Genomic DNA, 15,955 nt, shown 5'->3' with positions numbered 1-15,955 from the left:
ATTACTTTATTCTTATTAACCCAGCTGGTCACTCTTTCTCAGCAACCTATATCAAACGAAAGTCATGCGACACCCAGACAGCCATAACAGCACCTCCCCTCTGATAAGAGCACTGCAGAGGAGCAGGTGTAAGATAAAAGACGACTTCCGGTGCACGTTTTGCACCCTTGGAGCCGATACGAACGAAGATAGGGCAGCCCCTCGCACCACCCGCGTCGCCCGGCGTCCCCCGTAGATGGCGCCACGCGGCCTCGGATCTCGGCTATAAAAGGGCCTCCTCCCCGCAGCGTTCGCTTTATTCTGTTTATTTCTCACGCTCCGCCCGGACAGAATTCGCAGGCATCATGGCTCCCAACAGGAATCCTCCCGTCAAGTTCACTCAGGTAAGTGTACCGCTGTCCAACGTTTTCAGCGCGATGTAACTACATATACTCCCTGAATTGGGAGATGCATCCATCCGATGTTCTGATACACTGGATCCTCGGATCGAATAGCCCCGCACCTGCGACGCTATGGGCGTGGTAGTACCGCCTCGGTCGGACGATGTTCAGCGCATCGGAGATTGAAGCGCCACCAACCACTCGATTGATGAGAAGCCCTAAACCGTTCGGTTCGCCTTTCCGCGGGTGAAATGTTCTTGTATTCTTGCTGGGACCCATTTTAAAAAGCAGTGTTGGCTGTAACGCATTACATTTCTTCCGTAACGTACGTAGTAACGTATACGTTACGTTTTGAAAGCACTAACGGGTAACGTACTTAGGCTACTCTTTTGGAGTAACGGGTAACGTAGTTAACGTTACGCGTTATATACTCCCAGGAATTAAAAAAAAAAAAAGTTCTTTAATATTATTTTTTATGTGTTTGTTTCCATCGTTTGTTGCACTTTAGGTTCAGACGCTACGAGCTAGAGGTCCGATCACACAGCGTCAAATTTCGTCCTTTTTTTCCTTTTTTTCTCGCACTTTTCTTGTTGGCGAATTCAAATATCGATGGGCGCTTTTTTTTTTTTTTTTCTTTTTTTTTTTTTTTTGCGGCTGTGCATCTAGGTTTTAAAAAGCGAGTCGACATTTCCCCCTGCTTCGCCTAAATATTGATTACAGAATCATTTGGCCTAAGCTCACTATGAATCTCGCATGGCTTGTCATTCCACTGGTCAGCTTGAATGTGCTTAATGAAATAGCTAGGAAACCTTCTTAACACTTTATTCTGTTTTGTCTTTGATGTTCAAAGTGGTCAGCCTATATGGCATAAATCTGCTCTAAATGCATCGCGAACGCAACCGACAACCCCCCCCCCCCCCCCCTCTTCTTTTTCCCCCAAATTGAGCTAAAATGACAGGCGATTCGTTCGTGACTATTGTATGGGCCAATATATTTTTATTTTGTTTTAGAGTGCAAATAAAAAATTTCAGCACTCCTATGCCGTCAGTCATTCATCTATTTTGATAGCCTTGTCTACGTGTAAATCTCTTATTGCTTGTCAGCGCACTAAGCTATAGGAGTGGTATATTACATAGGGAGAGCAACTACCCAATTTATTGAAAGCATTGTTTTATGTACAGAGCGGGACACTGTTGGTGCAAACAAGCGTTGGCTCTTTCTTTTCTTTTCTTGTGATTAAATGCTTTTTCATAAAACTACTGGCCTCAGGTGAAGTGCGAGTTCAGATAATCAACCCAAGGGGTTGATTGTCTAGGGCTTTTCAATATCATGTTTACGCAAAATATGAGAAAGAAAAAGAAAAGCGCAGCCGTCGCGTTCTTGCTTATGTCAACGCAGTGTACTTTATCTTTAGGCGTACTCATTGTATTATCGTATTTACCCGCGCATAGCCCGGGGACTATGCATGTTTCAAATTCTGGACGTCTACGTTGTGCGACTACATAAACGTTGTTTTGTTTTGTTTGAAAAAAATACATTTGAAATGTATTTTGTGAAGTACAGAATATGGTAATTATTTATGATATGGCTAATAAAGCGGGCAGTCTTCAAACTGTATTGTGTTGAATACTTTTCTTTTTTAGCGCGCGGACTATTTCAAGAAAAATATTTTATTATTGAAATTTGTCCTTGCTGACAATATTTCAGGAGTGGACTGTACTCCGTAAAACACGGCATCTTAAAATTTTAGAGCCCTCGTGTATAGTAAAAAAAACAGCAAATAATTCGTCCTGTGACATTTTTTTTTTTTTTCTAGATCTTCATCAACAACGAGTTCGTGAATTCGGTCAGCGGGAAAACGTTCCCCACCTACAACCCGGCCACTGGAAAGAAGATCGCTGATGTTCAAGAGGCCGACAAGGTACGCCGCCGATACCTTTGTATTTAAACATGTATTCGCAATTCCCAGCGGCGTGCCTTTTGCCCATTCTTCTACTCCTTTCGGTCGCCAGGTGGCCCCAGTTTTCGCTACGCACTGATATGCGGTAGATACCCGCTCCTCTCCTTTGCGTCGTTTTTGTTGGATGGCGGCGCCTGCTTTAAAGTTGGCATTCCGAAATAATCCTTCGTGTATTTCCTCGTGAAAATAGCGTGACAGTACACTGATAAGTCCCTTTCGTAGCGCGCACACGGTAGACGTTGTTTTCATTCCGAGTTGACACCTGGGGGTGCAACCTCTAGCACGGCTTGGCAGGGGAATCTATCCTGCGTTTTATTCAAAGCTGCTGTCGTTGTACAGTCATGAAGCAAAACAGCGACCCGTTTGAACCCCTACACTTCAAGCGTTCAAGAAATCATCGAAGCATCTACTTAGAATCATAGCGAAACATAAGCTGTTCGTGTCGTACCGGGAAAGACGCTTTCCAAGTTACTGTTGCCAGTATGTTCCGGTGGCGCCCTCTAACGGTTTCCGGTAACGGTTTGCTAAAAGTCGTTCGTAGAGTTTTGAGGAACCGTTTTTGCACATCCGATAGGGTACGATGGGCCCTTCGGCACACGTGCGCAGTTTGTACCGGAGGGCACATCGTCCCGTCTCGGACTTGCAAAAACGGTTCCCTAAAAACTATTATCACATACAGGAAGCTACGGTTTGGCCAATCGCGAAGTTGGCCCACAGAGACGCTTTTGGTCCTGCACGTCGCTAGTCTCGCCGACAGCTTATGCATCGGGCGTGGCGAGTCCTGAGCCTCAATTATCGTCGCATCCAATGAGGTTTCGGCATTCGCAGATAAGACCGGCAAAGAACCTATCGCGAAACTCTCATGGTGAACACCGTATGCCAAGCCCTGCGTCACCCCGCATCATTTCCCGAACTCCCGCTTTCAAAACGTGCTGCTTTAATTGCCCAAACACACAATTGACAAACTGAACGTTACCTTTTTTTTATCAAATTTCAAAATCAGCCGTGATCGCGAGCAGAGAGAATCTTTTCATCTTTACAAATTTAATTAAATCCAGGCCGGGATCAATGAAGATCTCGGTATCCTGTCATCTATGCATGCAATAATCACCCTCGATCCACCTGTAACGGAATGGATGTAGCCAATTTAATATTGTCAGTTCAACCCTTGCCTTTTTCCCGTGTACCTTTCCGTATTACCCGTCGACGGCTTAGCGTCGACGGGTCAACGGGCCATGACCTTCGACAGGCATTTGCCACGTGTTGCTCCTTTCTTAATTTTCTGGGTGAGTGTCGTTTACACTGTCAGCTGCGCGCTTCTTTTTTTTTTAATACGAAAGCATTATATAATAGGTTTATAGAGCGAATTGTCGTTATCAGCATTTGAAGCCTCGCCAAACGGCGCCTTCCTCTGTCACAATGAAGCGAAGCCTGTTGTCTGTAACAAAAATCTATGGGATTCTTTTTTTTTTTTTTTTGCGTTATTGGGCGTAGTTGCTTCTGGTCGACTGTGCTTTGTTTCGCCTTTCGTTTGGCCGCGGCGAACGTTGCGGGCCATTCGAGTCGATCCAGCTCTGTGTACGTGACGGCGGCACTTCCTTTCGAAGGTGACGGGAAACTGGCACGGCCTTCGGTTGGCTCCGATGGCTCGTGGCGTCCCCTGCGGCCGGGCGTGGGGTGAGGCTGAGTATAGCATTGTTGTGAGCTTGGGCAGCTTGACACGTGATGCGACACGTGACGCGACCCAGGCGTGGAAACCGAAAACGACTCTGTAACCGATGTTGGCAACGAGTCTCGAAGGCCTGTCCCGGGCCGAAACGTCGACTCACTAAATGCTTTAAAACGCCAAGGTTTCAAATTGCGACTTTGCGTAGGATGCCGCAAATTGCGGCATCCTGCGCTATATTTTTGTTGTATATATGTGTGCATATGTATGTATACCTTCGGCGTTCGCTGCCTAAGAAGTCACGTGGTGGCCGAATAAATTTGCTGTTACAGGTGAAATTTACCTTTCACCGTTACACGAAAAAATGAACTAACGCCCCAGTGTCGGCATCAATGGGGGCGTTTTTTGGAGAACTGTCTGCGCCGCGAGGAAATGTACTACCTCCTTACTCGAGCGTCCGGTCTGTCGATGTATAGGCTGACACACTGTTTACAAACAAGTCAGAGTGCACCCACACCGAGCGTGGGCTTTACGCTTGCGCAGAAATGAGGTTTGCGCGAAGAGGCGGACATGCACAGTCAAGTTAGAGCCGCGTGTTGGTGTATACTTTGATCCCTTTATGCGGGGGGATTTAAAGGGATGGTGAACCAAACATCTCAGTGCCTATAACAAGTGGCGCACTCTCTTTCCATGAGTCAGCAGCCGCCGGTGTGCGCTTGCACACGCAACGAAGTTGACGTGATCATATCACCCATTCGTGCTTATTAAGCGTAAATGGGGGATATGATGACGTCAATTTCGTTGCGTGTGCTGGCGCACACCGGCGGCTGCTGACTAATGGAAAGATAGTGCGCCACTTATTATAGCCACTGAAATGTTTGATACAGCATCCCTTTAACGAGAGTGCATTTCGATGCAATTTGTCTGGAAGCGGACGCCCTACGGATGTGGTATGTCTACTTTGCCTTAGAGGATTAGAGAGAGCAAATGGCTGCGATATACCGAAGAAACTCGGTGAAGGGCGGGGCATCAAATACGCTTAGATTTAGAAGAAATAATGCAGCTCTTGCTGTGACTTTGAGTGTGACTGAAACGTCAGGCTCAATGTCAGTGTAAAGAGCTGAACTGCTCGCAGGGTAACCAAAGTGGGCATTCATGGTCACATTCATTCGTTTTCCGGGTACTGACCTTTTGACGTAGCAGCGCCTTGCTGCTACCATCGAGCAAACGCAATCCTTTCGTCCATGGACACACATCAGCAGAGTTCCGTGGGCGAGTATTTTATGGCTCCGATGGTGAAGCCATCGAAGCTGCGCTATTGTGTGTAATGCTCGTGTACGTCGTTCCCACGGTTCCCGTCGTTTCCTGTTTCGAGAAGCGTCGCGTGGAAGCGGCCACGTCTGGGGAGGGTCTCTCGTGTGTCTCCCGTGTCCGTTCGATTCTCACGCCGGAGCATCCGTGTCGTTCAGCGAAAAACAGTTTTCGCGCAACTAATCAAACGTTCTGCGTAAAATATATATATATATATATATATTGTCGCGAAGCTTTCCTCGCGTGAGTATTTAGTCTAGCTTCACTTTATGTTTTTTGCCTTCTCCGAGAGTTCTTTCCGTCTACACGGGACGGCTGTTGGATTCCACCGGAGTCGGGGGGCCCCAAATGGGGGAGAACGCGAACGCTGTAACGCTACACTTAGTTTACAGAACCCCGCGTTGGAAGTGTTTTGCCTTGTGTATGTTTGCTTTTGGGATCTCTACTTCGGAGGTGGTTTTGCGCTGTGTATGTGTAACTTCTCTGTCTACGTACGAATGTGCTTTCTATTGTTTATGGCTGCTCTTGTGAGCTTCGTTTGGAATGTGTTCTGTCTCGTGTATGCGCTGGTTTTTGGAATGTTCGTATTTGCTTTGGGCTCCGAGCCTTTTCATTGGTGCTCAGAAAACCCCTCTAGATTGGTCCTTCCAAAACTTTCTGATTGGTGGACTGAAGGACCCCAGAATGCTGCTGAACCCAATATAAGCGGCCACCTTGGCTCCCGGATACCAAGCCCTGGAAATCTCCCGTCCTCCGGAAAAACCCACCTGCAGGTCCGACCCCCCCTTCGGCTGTGGGGCCGTCCACCCGCTAGCTCGCAAACTTGGTACCCCTAACGGCAGTGGAGGAGTTCGGCTCGCCCGCCTTTGTGTGGAACCTCGTTTGTCGAGTTGGGCTGTGGTCAGGGCCCTGGTTGAGGGTGTGTGTGGTCAAGGAGGATGGCAGGGAAAGTTTCCGTAGGTTAGGATTATTTCCCCCCAAAAGTTTAATCTCAAATTATATAATGTTCAAAGTCATGTAAAAGAGTCTTTGTCTATATTTCATAAATAAACGGTCGTCTTTGTTAATATCAGCATCTTCCATCAACGGAGAAGAGGAGTTTTTATTTTCTTCGTTACAATATGTATATATATTTGAGTAAAGTCTGGCTAAACGCCACGGAAGCAGTTCCGAAATGTGTGACACGTACTTGAGATGACAACATAAAAATAAAGATCAAATGCTCGGTCAACGATTCACACCGGCCAGATCGGCGCTTCTCGGGAGGAAGAAAAAATAAATAAATTCGAGTCGCAAGTTGCGCTTTGGTTAGTTGCAGGCTCTCCTATGTCGTGTACGAAAAAAAAAAAAAAAACGCCTCGGCTATTATAATTACCCTGCCAGTGGTGTCCCTTTAAGAAATTCGAAGGTAACGCCACGCTCTGCGGGTTTCTTTTTTTTTTTTTTTAATTTTTAGTTGGCCTTGAGTATTAGAAGATTAGTTTGGCATTCCTTCGCTCATGCATCGCACAAAAGACGCGGGGTTCGCGGCACACGTGTAGGATCGAACTATCTGCGACACGCCTCGGGCATCTTCGAATCGCGTTTGCTTCGAACGTGTCGTATACACTGTGAGTCATGTGACAGGGCTCGTCATGTACGAGGCAGAAACGTGCTTCAGATCGTGTCCGCAGTCTCTCTGTTCTATGATCAAGTGTCACCGCGGGTTTTGGGCTGCCACCAGCGGCTACTAAGGCGGGTAATCTTATTTTAAACACCAACGTAGCCGTACCACGCGGCAGCTGTGGGGGAAAAAAAAAACTGACTGGCATTTCAAATTTTTAAATTGTGTTTTTTTTTTCTTTTTGCAATTTCTCGTGCGTTGTTGAAACGACTAACGAGAACAGATGGCCCAGTTGATGGGTAACGCGAAATATAGCGCGCTTTGCTTCTGGCACAACGGCAAAGAAATGAGCGCACGAAAAACCCCGAGTCTCCTCGGCATCCCGCATTCACGGAGCGTGTTCGAAACGCTAGGGTATAATTATCGTCTAAATCAGTTCAGGTGGTGGTTTGAACTGACGGCACCTACAGCCGGGGTCACACTGCTCGTACATCCTATCGAAAGACTGCCTGCAAACACGGGTCAGCGCAACATCCGTGCTTCGAATGCGGCACAATTTCTCCTTTCAGCCCGTTGCCGCGCGGCATTCGAAGCGCGGATCTCGCGGTGGCTCGCCCTCGAATTTTTATGCAAATCGTTTTTGTTCTGTTTTATGTATATGAGCAGTGCAACCCGGGCTTTATGGTCACCTAGCTCGAGCTGCAGTTTAGCCACAAGGAGAGTTGACATTCATTTAAGGAAGCTCCGGTTGGAAATCCTCGATTCAGGCCGCGGTCACCGACAGCCTGAGGAGCGCGGGGCGTGGCCGAGTGACTAGGAGTGTCGTGGTCACGCTGCGGTTCATCAGACTAAGACATGAGCCGATAGCAACACGGAGGAATGAATCCCGAAGCGACGAGCACTGATGTATTAAGCCGCGTATTTCCTGGGCTGTCGGTGAGGCGAAGTTACAGCGCGTGCGCAGTGCCGACAGCAGCGCCGCCACGGTGGGGTTACGTCAAGAGTTGAACCTGCGCCTTTCCTCCTCTAACGGCATCGCATTTGGCAGGGTCCAGGCGGTCAGTGTTGTACTACAAGTGCCTCCGAGACGGGAAGGAAAGCTCGTTCCTCGGCCCTTTTCGATCTTGGAGCGAGCTCCGTTGCTAGTTCCCTTGGTTCCACAGGAACTAGTTTCGCTTCTATCGAGATGGAAACGTGTCGTTGCGTTAACGTTACAATTGGGCATATTTTAATGAATAATAATACCGCATATTAAATTAAAGCGAGCGAGTGAAAGTGTTCACATGCGTATTGCGTCGCCACATTCATGTTTGTTTCAGATGGCTCTCTCACGGACACTTAATTCCCTCGTTGTTGAAGTCGAAGATTGAAATGGTCGATAATAAAAAATATTTAAAAAAAGCCTAAATGAATTCGGGTAAAATCGAAAATATTTTTTTTTTCAACTACTGATTTCTTTTTTTTTAAGCGTAAAGAGTTGCAGTTTTCCCAATGCAAGACGGAACGCAAGTCTCTCCGGGAGCGTCGTTCCTTGGAACGTCATTCCTTACAGCATAGAAACGCTTCACGCAACGTCCCCCATCTTGGCGTTCGCGTCGACGCGAGTGAAACTTGCAGCGCCTCCCACCAAACGCGACGCTATACAGGCTTTCGCACCCGTGCCAGGTTGCAGCCGCCATCGCTGACCTTTTCCTGTCTTTCGCCCAGATGGCGAGTAAGTGAAGCGCGCGTTGCCGAGTTTCCACAAAGGCCAGTGCTGGACAGAAGGACACGGTTGAATTCGAAATGGCAATAACCTGCCTGCTTTCATCACAATGAGGGAAAGTAAAGTTTATAAGAGGAAACGAAAATGGAAGGTCGCTTATAGGGGCGTCCACGCACAGTTGCTGCGAAGCTACTAAGACAAAATTAAAAAAAGTGAAATATAAAAGATTTTTTTGTAATTTAAATCGGGTTCATGCGAATGAAAGCGGATTAATTGATTGAAATCGCTAGCTAGAAAATAGTTAGTCTTTAGCGCTAGAAGTATTTTTGTCAACGTAGCAGGTTACTCCTTAATAGGGACACCTCCGTTCCCGTAAAAAATCGACCATTATTTGAGTTGTCCATATTAACGAGACAGAAATGCATGCACTTCCCTAATTTGTCCTGCAAAGTGCTATCCATATAGCGGGGTACCCATATTAACGGAGTCCACATTACCGAGACATGACTCTATAATGCGTAAGAAACAACTTGTTGATGTGAAGCCTGCATTAACGTTTTTTTTTTTTCTTGTTTTTTTTGTCGAATGCCCACCTTTAAAAAACGAAAACAGTCCGATTTAACTATTTCCGTAACGTGCCCGTCCAAATCGATCAAACGTGATGGACGGTTTGCAAGCCCCGTTGCATAACGTCCAATGCGTTTGTGTACGAATTGCCGCATCTAGTCGTTAGAATAGATACACGAATTTCAGTTATTGCTCTTCTTTTCCTTTTTGTTCTACGAGATAGCGATTTCTCGTAACCAAACACACAGCCCAAGAAGATCGCTCCCCTCTGCGAACATGGCGTCTTCATCGCGTTGTGCGTCTCTTTGGAAGCTTTCAAATGCTCCCAAGTGCGTCGGCGGGAGACGATGTGGGGAACATCGGATTTTGGTTCCGACGGCGACGATTTGTTCACTATTCCGGAATGTCAAAGTGCGTGTCAGAAGGGCTTGTTTTCGTTTCGGCTTTGGTTTTCATGTACTTCGCCGTTTTCGCGTGAAGTCCGGGCTGTTTGTGCGTGTTGACAATCCATCTGATGGATCGATCACTGGTTCACTTGCTTAAATCTATGCATAACCTTGCTTCGGTATTTGACATTTCTTCTTACAATTGCAGGTGTTTTGGTGGGAGCTAACATTTCGCTGTTTTACTGCCACCCATAATGCGAATGATCCTTCAGCTACTCAGGGACGTATAAATATCGAGTCATGTCAACATTGCCCCAATTAAAATGTAAATATCCGGTTCCGGGTCAGGTCATACATATGGCTTTTTCCAAATCATGCCGAGGACAAATTCTTGGCTGACCGAAGGGCAAGATCTCACAAGTAATTCTTTGAATAATGCTTCTTTTTTTTTAATAAGGTTAGTTACGTTTATTAAGAAGTCATTAAGGTGGCGGGCTGCCGAATGAGGTGCGTATTCGCCCTCGTTTTCTGTGCATTTCAGTTTCAACAAAAATAGCTCAGAGGACGTTTTTCTCCAGCGCCTAATATTTTACGAGCATAACACGAAAAGTGTGTTTTTAGCTCGCAGTTGGGAATAAGTTGCAACATGGGGCTGATACTACCGATGTGCCAGTTTTTAATCTCCTCTCCTTTTAACAATTGCCGGAGTACCGTGAGCGGGACGGGCATTTCGGAATAAGTGGGACATTGTTCGAGAGTCGTCCATAATGCCTGCAGTCCCCCCCCCTCCCCCCCCCCCCCCAAAAAAAAAAAAAAAAAAAAAAACAACCATCGTGGTTTTCTGCATTGTTTAAAGACTCCTTATATGCTGGAAACAAAATTTTAAAAAAAAAACCTAGAGGTTGAGTACGCATTTGCAGACCTGGCGCGGCCACAATTTCCATTTTGGAAACGATAGAAATAACTTCGCCGTCAGAAATATCAACCGTGCAACTGTCACAACAGCGGCCATTGTGGCGGTGCTTGTCTCTGAGCGTGTACCTTATGCAGCATGCCTTTCCCGTCGCAGAATATTATGCTACAAGTAAGAATAGCAAGAAACAGGTGCAATGGTTGTATTGTGTGCGAGATAGGACATTTTATTTTAAAAAAAAAAACAGCATCTGCCATGGGGTCACATTAAACGGTGTCTTCTATACGCGAGTTTTCCCAACAAAGCATTCAGCTGGGCTGGACTCCCGCGATGTGTCTTTGTCCTCACTGCAAACATTTTTGAGATGGAACATGTACCTTTTTTTCAAAAGGGCGCCGCCGTCTTGAATTGTCGTCAATTCCAGTACGGGCGAAGACATTGTTTTGCTGTCGCCACGCCAATAAAAGACATTTAAGATATAAGCGTAACACTGTAACATTCACACAACCTCGTCTTGCCTCCACTTTTTTTTTTTTTTTACTATTTACAGGTTGTAACATTTTATTATATTTTCGTCGGCCATACCGGGTGCGCCTATTAGGTGGGTGCACGGGGTCGAGAGTACTCGAAAAAGGTCTATAGTTGCTGAATTAAAATATAAAGTCAAATATATAAACAATTCTGTCCCAATAATTATTCTATAGTCGTAACATTTCTGCTCGTTAAAGCCTTAATAATTTTTTTATATGCAAAGCCAAATTTTTTTATTTTTGTATTCCCTGCATGCCACGCAAGGTCGGCGGGGTGCTGGTCGCACCGACAGAAATTGAGTGGTTGCCGGATTTAGATGAAACCATTTAACTGTTGCGGTTTGAATAATTCGGTCGTCGGTCGGGCATCAATTTTATTTCGTCGCAGAGTCACTTCATGTGAAGCGATCTCGGGACGGTTAATCTTCAGTTTGGGTTGCGTTTGCTCCGCAGGTTTCGTTTTCACTGAAGACTTGGCGGCCTGGAGTACCTTTTAGTCTGTGCCGAAATCGAATATGACGTGCGTCCATTCCGATAATGATGCTAGATTAAATGTTGTAAATTTGGGGAAAGGGAAGAGTGACAAGAGCGACAAAACTTGTTAAGCAGTACCACGTGATGAATGCACGCCACCTACTCACATCTGACGCTCGTCATATAATATATCAATTGTTATTCGAATCGGAGATTAGGAAACTTCGATAACTGTCCTGCAGACTTGGTGGCGGCTGTCCTTGGGTCTATCGCCCGACTCGCTATTACTATTACAGCGATGTCTCGTTAATATGGACGCCTCCGTTCTCCCAAACAAATATCGTCCAAATGTGAGTTGTCCCTATGAACGGGACAAAAATGCGTGTATTTTCCCATTTTGTCCCCGAATACGGTGTTCATATAGCGGGGTGTCCATATAACGGGATCCATATTAAGGATTCATGACTATAATTGTGGGGTTGTTTTTTAGCCGTTCCTGTGACTTAACTGTATTTGATAGTTTGATATTGGAAGACTATTTTCAGCAAAATGTTCCTTAGTCCTCGCGCACACACAGGTTTCTTTAAGTGTTCATAATCAATTTAATCTCAATCAACATCGACTTCGTCGTCCTTTGAATTTCGATGTAAAGCAGTAACCTCCATTTGGTGTTCATAACTACTTTCATATGTGCACATAATGTTCAAGTTCGATATCTACACTGCTTACTGTGCCCTCTCCCCCCCCCCCCCCCCTCTTCCCTCTTTTCTGTGAAACGTATAGACAATACATCGCATTCGCAGCACAGTTTAGACAAGCACAAACGTTTTCGTGGCGGACACCAGCTGAGCGAGACAAATTGCCTGGGTATTTTGTATTTACTTAGGAAAAACAAACTTGCATCGCTGAAATGTTAGAGCAGAAACCGCCAAGAAGCAAAGCATTAACCCAATTGTTAAAAGTTGAGTTAGATATGCAGTAAAAACGGTCTGCAGAAAAAGACAAAGTATAGTTGCATATATAGCATAAATATGCATTAACAGCATAAATAGATTTATTTTTTTTTGTAAATTGCAGCAAATGATAGAGTGCCTGTGTTATGCTCGCGACAACTGTACCGCGAAGAGCACTTTCAAGCCCTCAGGATAGTAAAATTAATAGAAGTAATCAAACAAGGGGCTCTTAATTTTTGCTTTTGTTTGTGATTTTCTTCTCCGAGAAGGAATGTCTCAGCGTGCCTTACGTCCATGTTCTGTTGCTCTGCGCAGGCTGATGTCGACAAGGCCGTGGCAGCGGCCAAGGCAGCTTTCACCCTCACCTCCAAGTGGCGTACCATCGATGCATCGGAGAGGGCCCTCTACCTTCACAAGCTCGCAGACCTCATCGAACGGGACAGGGACTACATAGCGGTGAGCACGGTTATTCACACCGAGATACGAATGGTATCAAACTAGTGAAACAACCGCCTATGGTCAATGAAACGATGAAAACGGCATGGCATCTCCTTTAGATGCCTGGCCACCTGCATGCGCTCGATGCCCTCCGCCATGCTTTGACCGCGGGTGTTCGCTGGAACCTGCCGAAACGCCGATGTGTTATCGAAGGCGTAAGAAGCCTGCATTGGAGGCGGGACAGGTCAAGGCTTCTTGACCAATCTAATGCTGTTCTCAATCTCACCTAAATTTGAGCTCTCTATCCTCGTTAAAGAGGCCATGAAATGTCCTACTTTTGTCAAATAACTTTCACATTAAGCCTTCATTGCTCACTGAGCGCAAAACAGGCATCCGTTTTCGTTTCGGTTTATTACTTTATACGCGAACCATTATTGAAATGTCGAGTTTCTCTTCCTCTCCAACTCGCCGCAAAACAGGCCGCGGCGTAATTTTGATGGCCGCGACGTACTATGGCACTGGGCAATAGGAGAATGGGAGCCTTAACGGCAAGTTGGAGGTGTGCCGGTAGGTTTTATCACAGGGTTTTACTGCGCTGATGGCGCGGATGCCACCAACATATTTTCTGAATCGGCGCCTCTCATCACCGCGATAGCCACGGACAGATCGCAGCTGAGCGAACATCATTTAGATATGTCGCGCTACAGCGATAGCATGGGACTGGCTTCATACGCTGGTGCGAAGCGCAGCAGGTCGTCAGCACGATAGCCGCTTCTCCGCCGCCGTAAGCCGTTTTCGCGGTGTCTCTAAAAAGGGGACGCGCTGTCCCTCACTGGCAAAGCAAAAGATGCAGAGTTTTCTATGGGCTCAAGCTTTTTTAGCTTTTAATTTTTCAGGATAGGCTCGCAGGGCAGAATGGGTGGAAAAGAAAAAGATGGCGTACGCAGTCTTGGACGATCACGACTTTAAAGGAAATGCTCACACTAATCACTTTTCTCGGGTAATGAAATCGCGTCGAAATTCGCATCCTTCATACACACCTTTAAATACGGTACGCACCAGTAATATCTTGAACTTGATCACACGCATGGAAGGCGCGAAATAAGTAATCCGAGCAATGTTCGAGAAGATAAACGCTGAGAAAGCACCACTGTAGTCGAAGTACACAAAGACGACGGCACGAGCGTTTCTGCTGTCTTGAACGTGCCGCTACAACATCACCGCACGAGTAGATGGATCTTCCCTTTAGGACGTGCTAGGTTATCATAGGACGTTCCGCGGTTCTCCTGAACCAAAATTAATATTGTTATTATCATCGCTATACGCGACCGGTCAAGGACAGCGCTCTACGCGGAACGATGAGCTTCCACCCCGTCGATCATCATCACCACCGACGCCATGTTTTTCAGCTGACAAGCGGCTATGCGCAGGCGCAGTCTGATGTTCTCTTGCTTTGTTTACGCCACGATAGACGGCGCATAGCTCCGAGCAAGCACTATAGCATTCGGCAATTTCCGTCACATCGCTAATAATTCAGCGAATTCTGGATCAGAATATTTTTAACAACTTTTAAGAAACATTCTCCGGCAATTTATTGTCTAGGATCGCGGTGTTGGTGAGGTCGGCTCTTACTTAATAGGCGACGTGGATTTGGCTGACGTGCGGTGGCACCGCGGATGCATCGAAGTAAAATGTCAGAAAGCTTTCTAAAATAAGGTATAACTGCTCATTCATACTGGAAGCAGATCCGCGTTCGCAGAGCGATTCCGAATGCGGTTGTATAAAAATCCAGTACAATTGCACGCGCACTGGATGTCATCGAGTGCGCGTGCAATTGTACTGGATCTTTTGGCAACCGCGTTCGCAACCGCTTTGCGAACGCGGATCTGCTTCCAGTGGGAATAAGCGGTTACCGCAGACCGGTTTTTTTTTAAGTTTTGTCGCGAATTTATTTTTACACAGTTTTTGTGTTCTGGTTGTTTTGTTTTACGCCTTTTACGACGTGCGGTAGACGAAATTCGATTTCAAATTCGTTTCATGGTCCCTTTAAAAAGGTGGGAGGAGCTTGTTTACGGCGCTTACTTTGGACTGTTGGATATGTGTTGTAAAGATGTTTTAATTATTTGAAACCTGCACTATGCGCCAAATGACTTCACGGTAATTTATGGCCAATAGATGGGCCTTTGTATTTTGGCACAATTCGAAGAGAGAAGGAGCAGAGCTATACAGTATCTCTGAATAGCATCGCTTCGAAGCTGACGTTTTCTCCCAAGTATCTCCGACAAAAACAAATTGTTAGAATTTATTTTATATCCTCCAGTTAGTTTGATTAGTTTCTATTTAGTTCTCGCTTGTTTTAGAGTGCTAGACGAGGACGCGTCAGGGGGGCACCGCGTGATTTTTACCGGATAAGCATTTGTACATATCAGCACCGGCAATTTCGGCGGCTTTTTGAGCTCTTTATCTTCACTAAGCATCAAAATGCTTAGTGAAGCATTTTGATGCTTCACTAAGAATTTTGTGCTTAGCGAAGCATCAAATGGCGGAGCCCACATAAAAATCTGGATTAAAATGTCGATTCTCTTTTTTTTTGTTTTTTTCCTTACCCGTAGTTCAGGTTCAACTGTCGTTTCTTTTTTTTTTTTTTTTTTTTTTTTTTTCCTCACGAGTTCTAATGTCCCGCAGAGTTTGGAGACTCTCAACAACGGCAAGCCTTACAAGTACGCCCAGGCCGACATCGACACCGCCATCAAGAATCTTCGATACTACGCTGGCTACGCCGACAAAATGTGCGGCAAGACCATTCCCTGCGGTGAGTGGCAATCTTTGCCGATTACGCGTATACCGAGGACGTGTTTTAGTGCGTCTCAAGCCTCATTCACGTCGTGCGATTTCACTTGCGGTTTCGCAGTTGCGACGAAGCTCGTGCAGGAAAGAAAAGCCTGGGGGAATCTGCGGTGTCCGAGGTCGAAGCTGCGAATTAGCAAGCAACCATGTGAATCGGGCAAAAACATTCTTCGCACTTTTTTTTTAATTGTTTTCCGTTTTTTGTAATGTATACGTATCTGT

The 15,955-nt window shown here is 46.0% G+C and overlaps 1 protein-coding gene across 1 annotated transcript in view; it reads left to right on the top strand.

Annotated features, from left to right (window-relative positions):
- The first annotated feature begins 216 nt into the window (after positions 1 to 216).
- The window catches only part of LOC8038370 (retinal dehydrogenase 1), a 28,179-nt gene continuing 12,440 nt past the window's right edge, over positions 217 to 15,955 (top strand). The window contains exons 1-4 of the mRNA XM_029991455.3: positions 217 to 383; positions 2,197 to 2,301; positions 12,764 to 12,904; positions 15,572 to 15,698. Coding sequence (XP_029847315.2) covers positions 345 to 383; positions 2,197 to 2,301; positions 12,764 to 12,904; positions 15,572 to 15,698 — 412 coding nt within the window. The 5' untranslated portion in view covers positions 217 to 344. The remainder of the gene's footprint in view (positions 384 to 2,196; positions 2,302 to 12,763; positions 12,905 to 15,571; positions 15,699 to 15,955) is intronic.

Source organism: Ixodes scapularis, unplaced genomic scaffold, assembly GCF_016920785.2.
Source record: "Ixodes scapularis isolate PalLabHiFi unplaced genomic scaffold, ASM1692078v2 PGA_scaffold1__304_contigs__length_218370807, whole genome shotgun sequence".
NCBI classification, from domain to species: Eukaryota; Metazoa; Arthropoda; class Arachnida; order Ixodida; family Ixodidae; genus Ixodes; species Ixodes scapularis.
The sequence above is the reverse complement of the archived record's forward strand: the minus strand, read 5'-3'. Positions and strand labels throughout refer to the sequence as shown.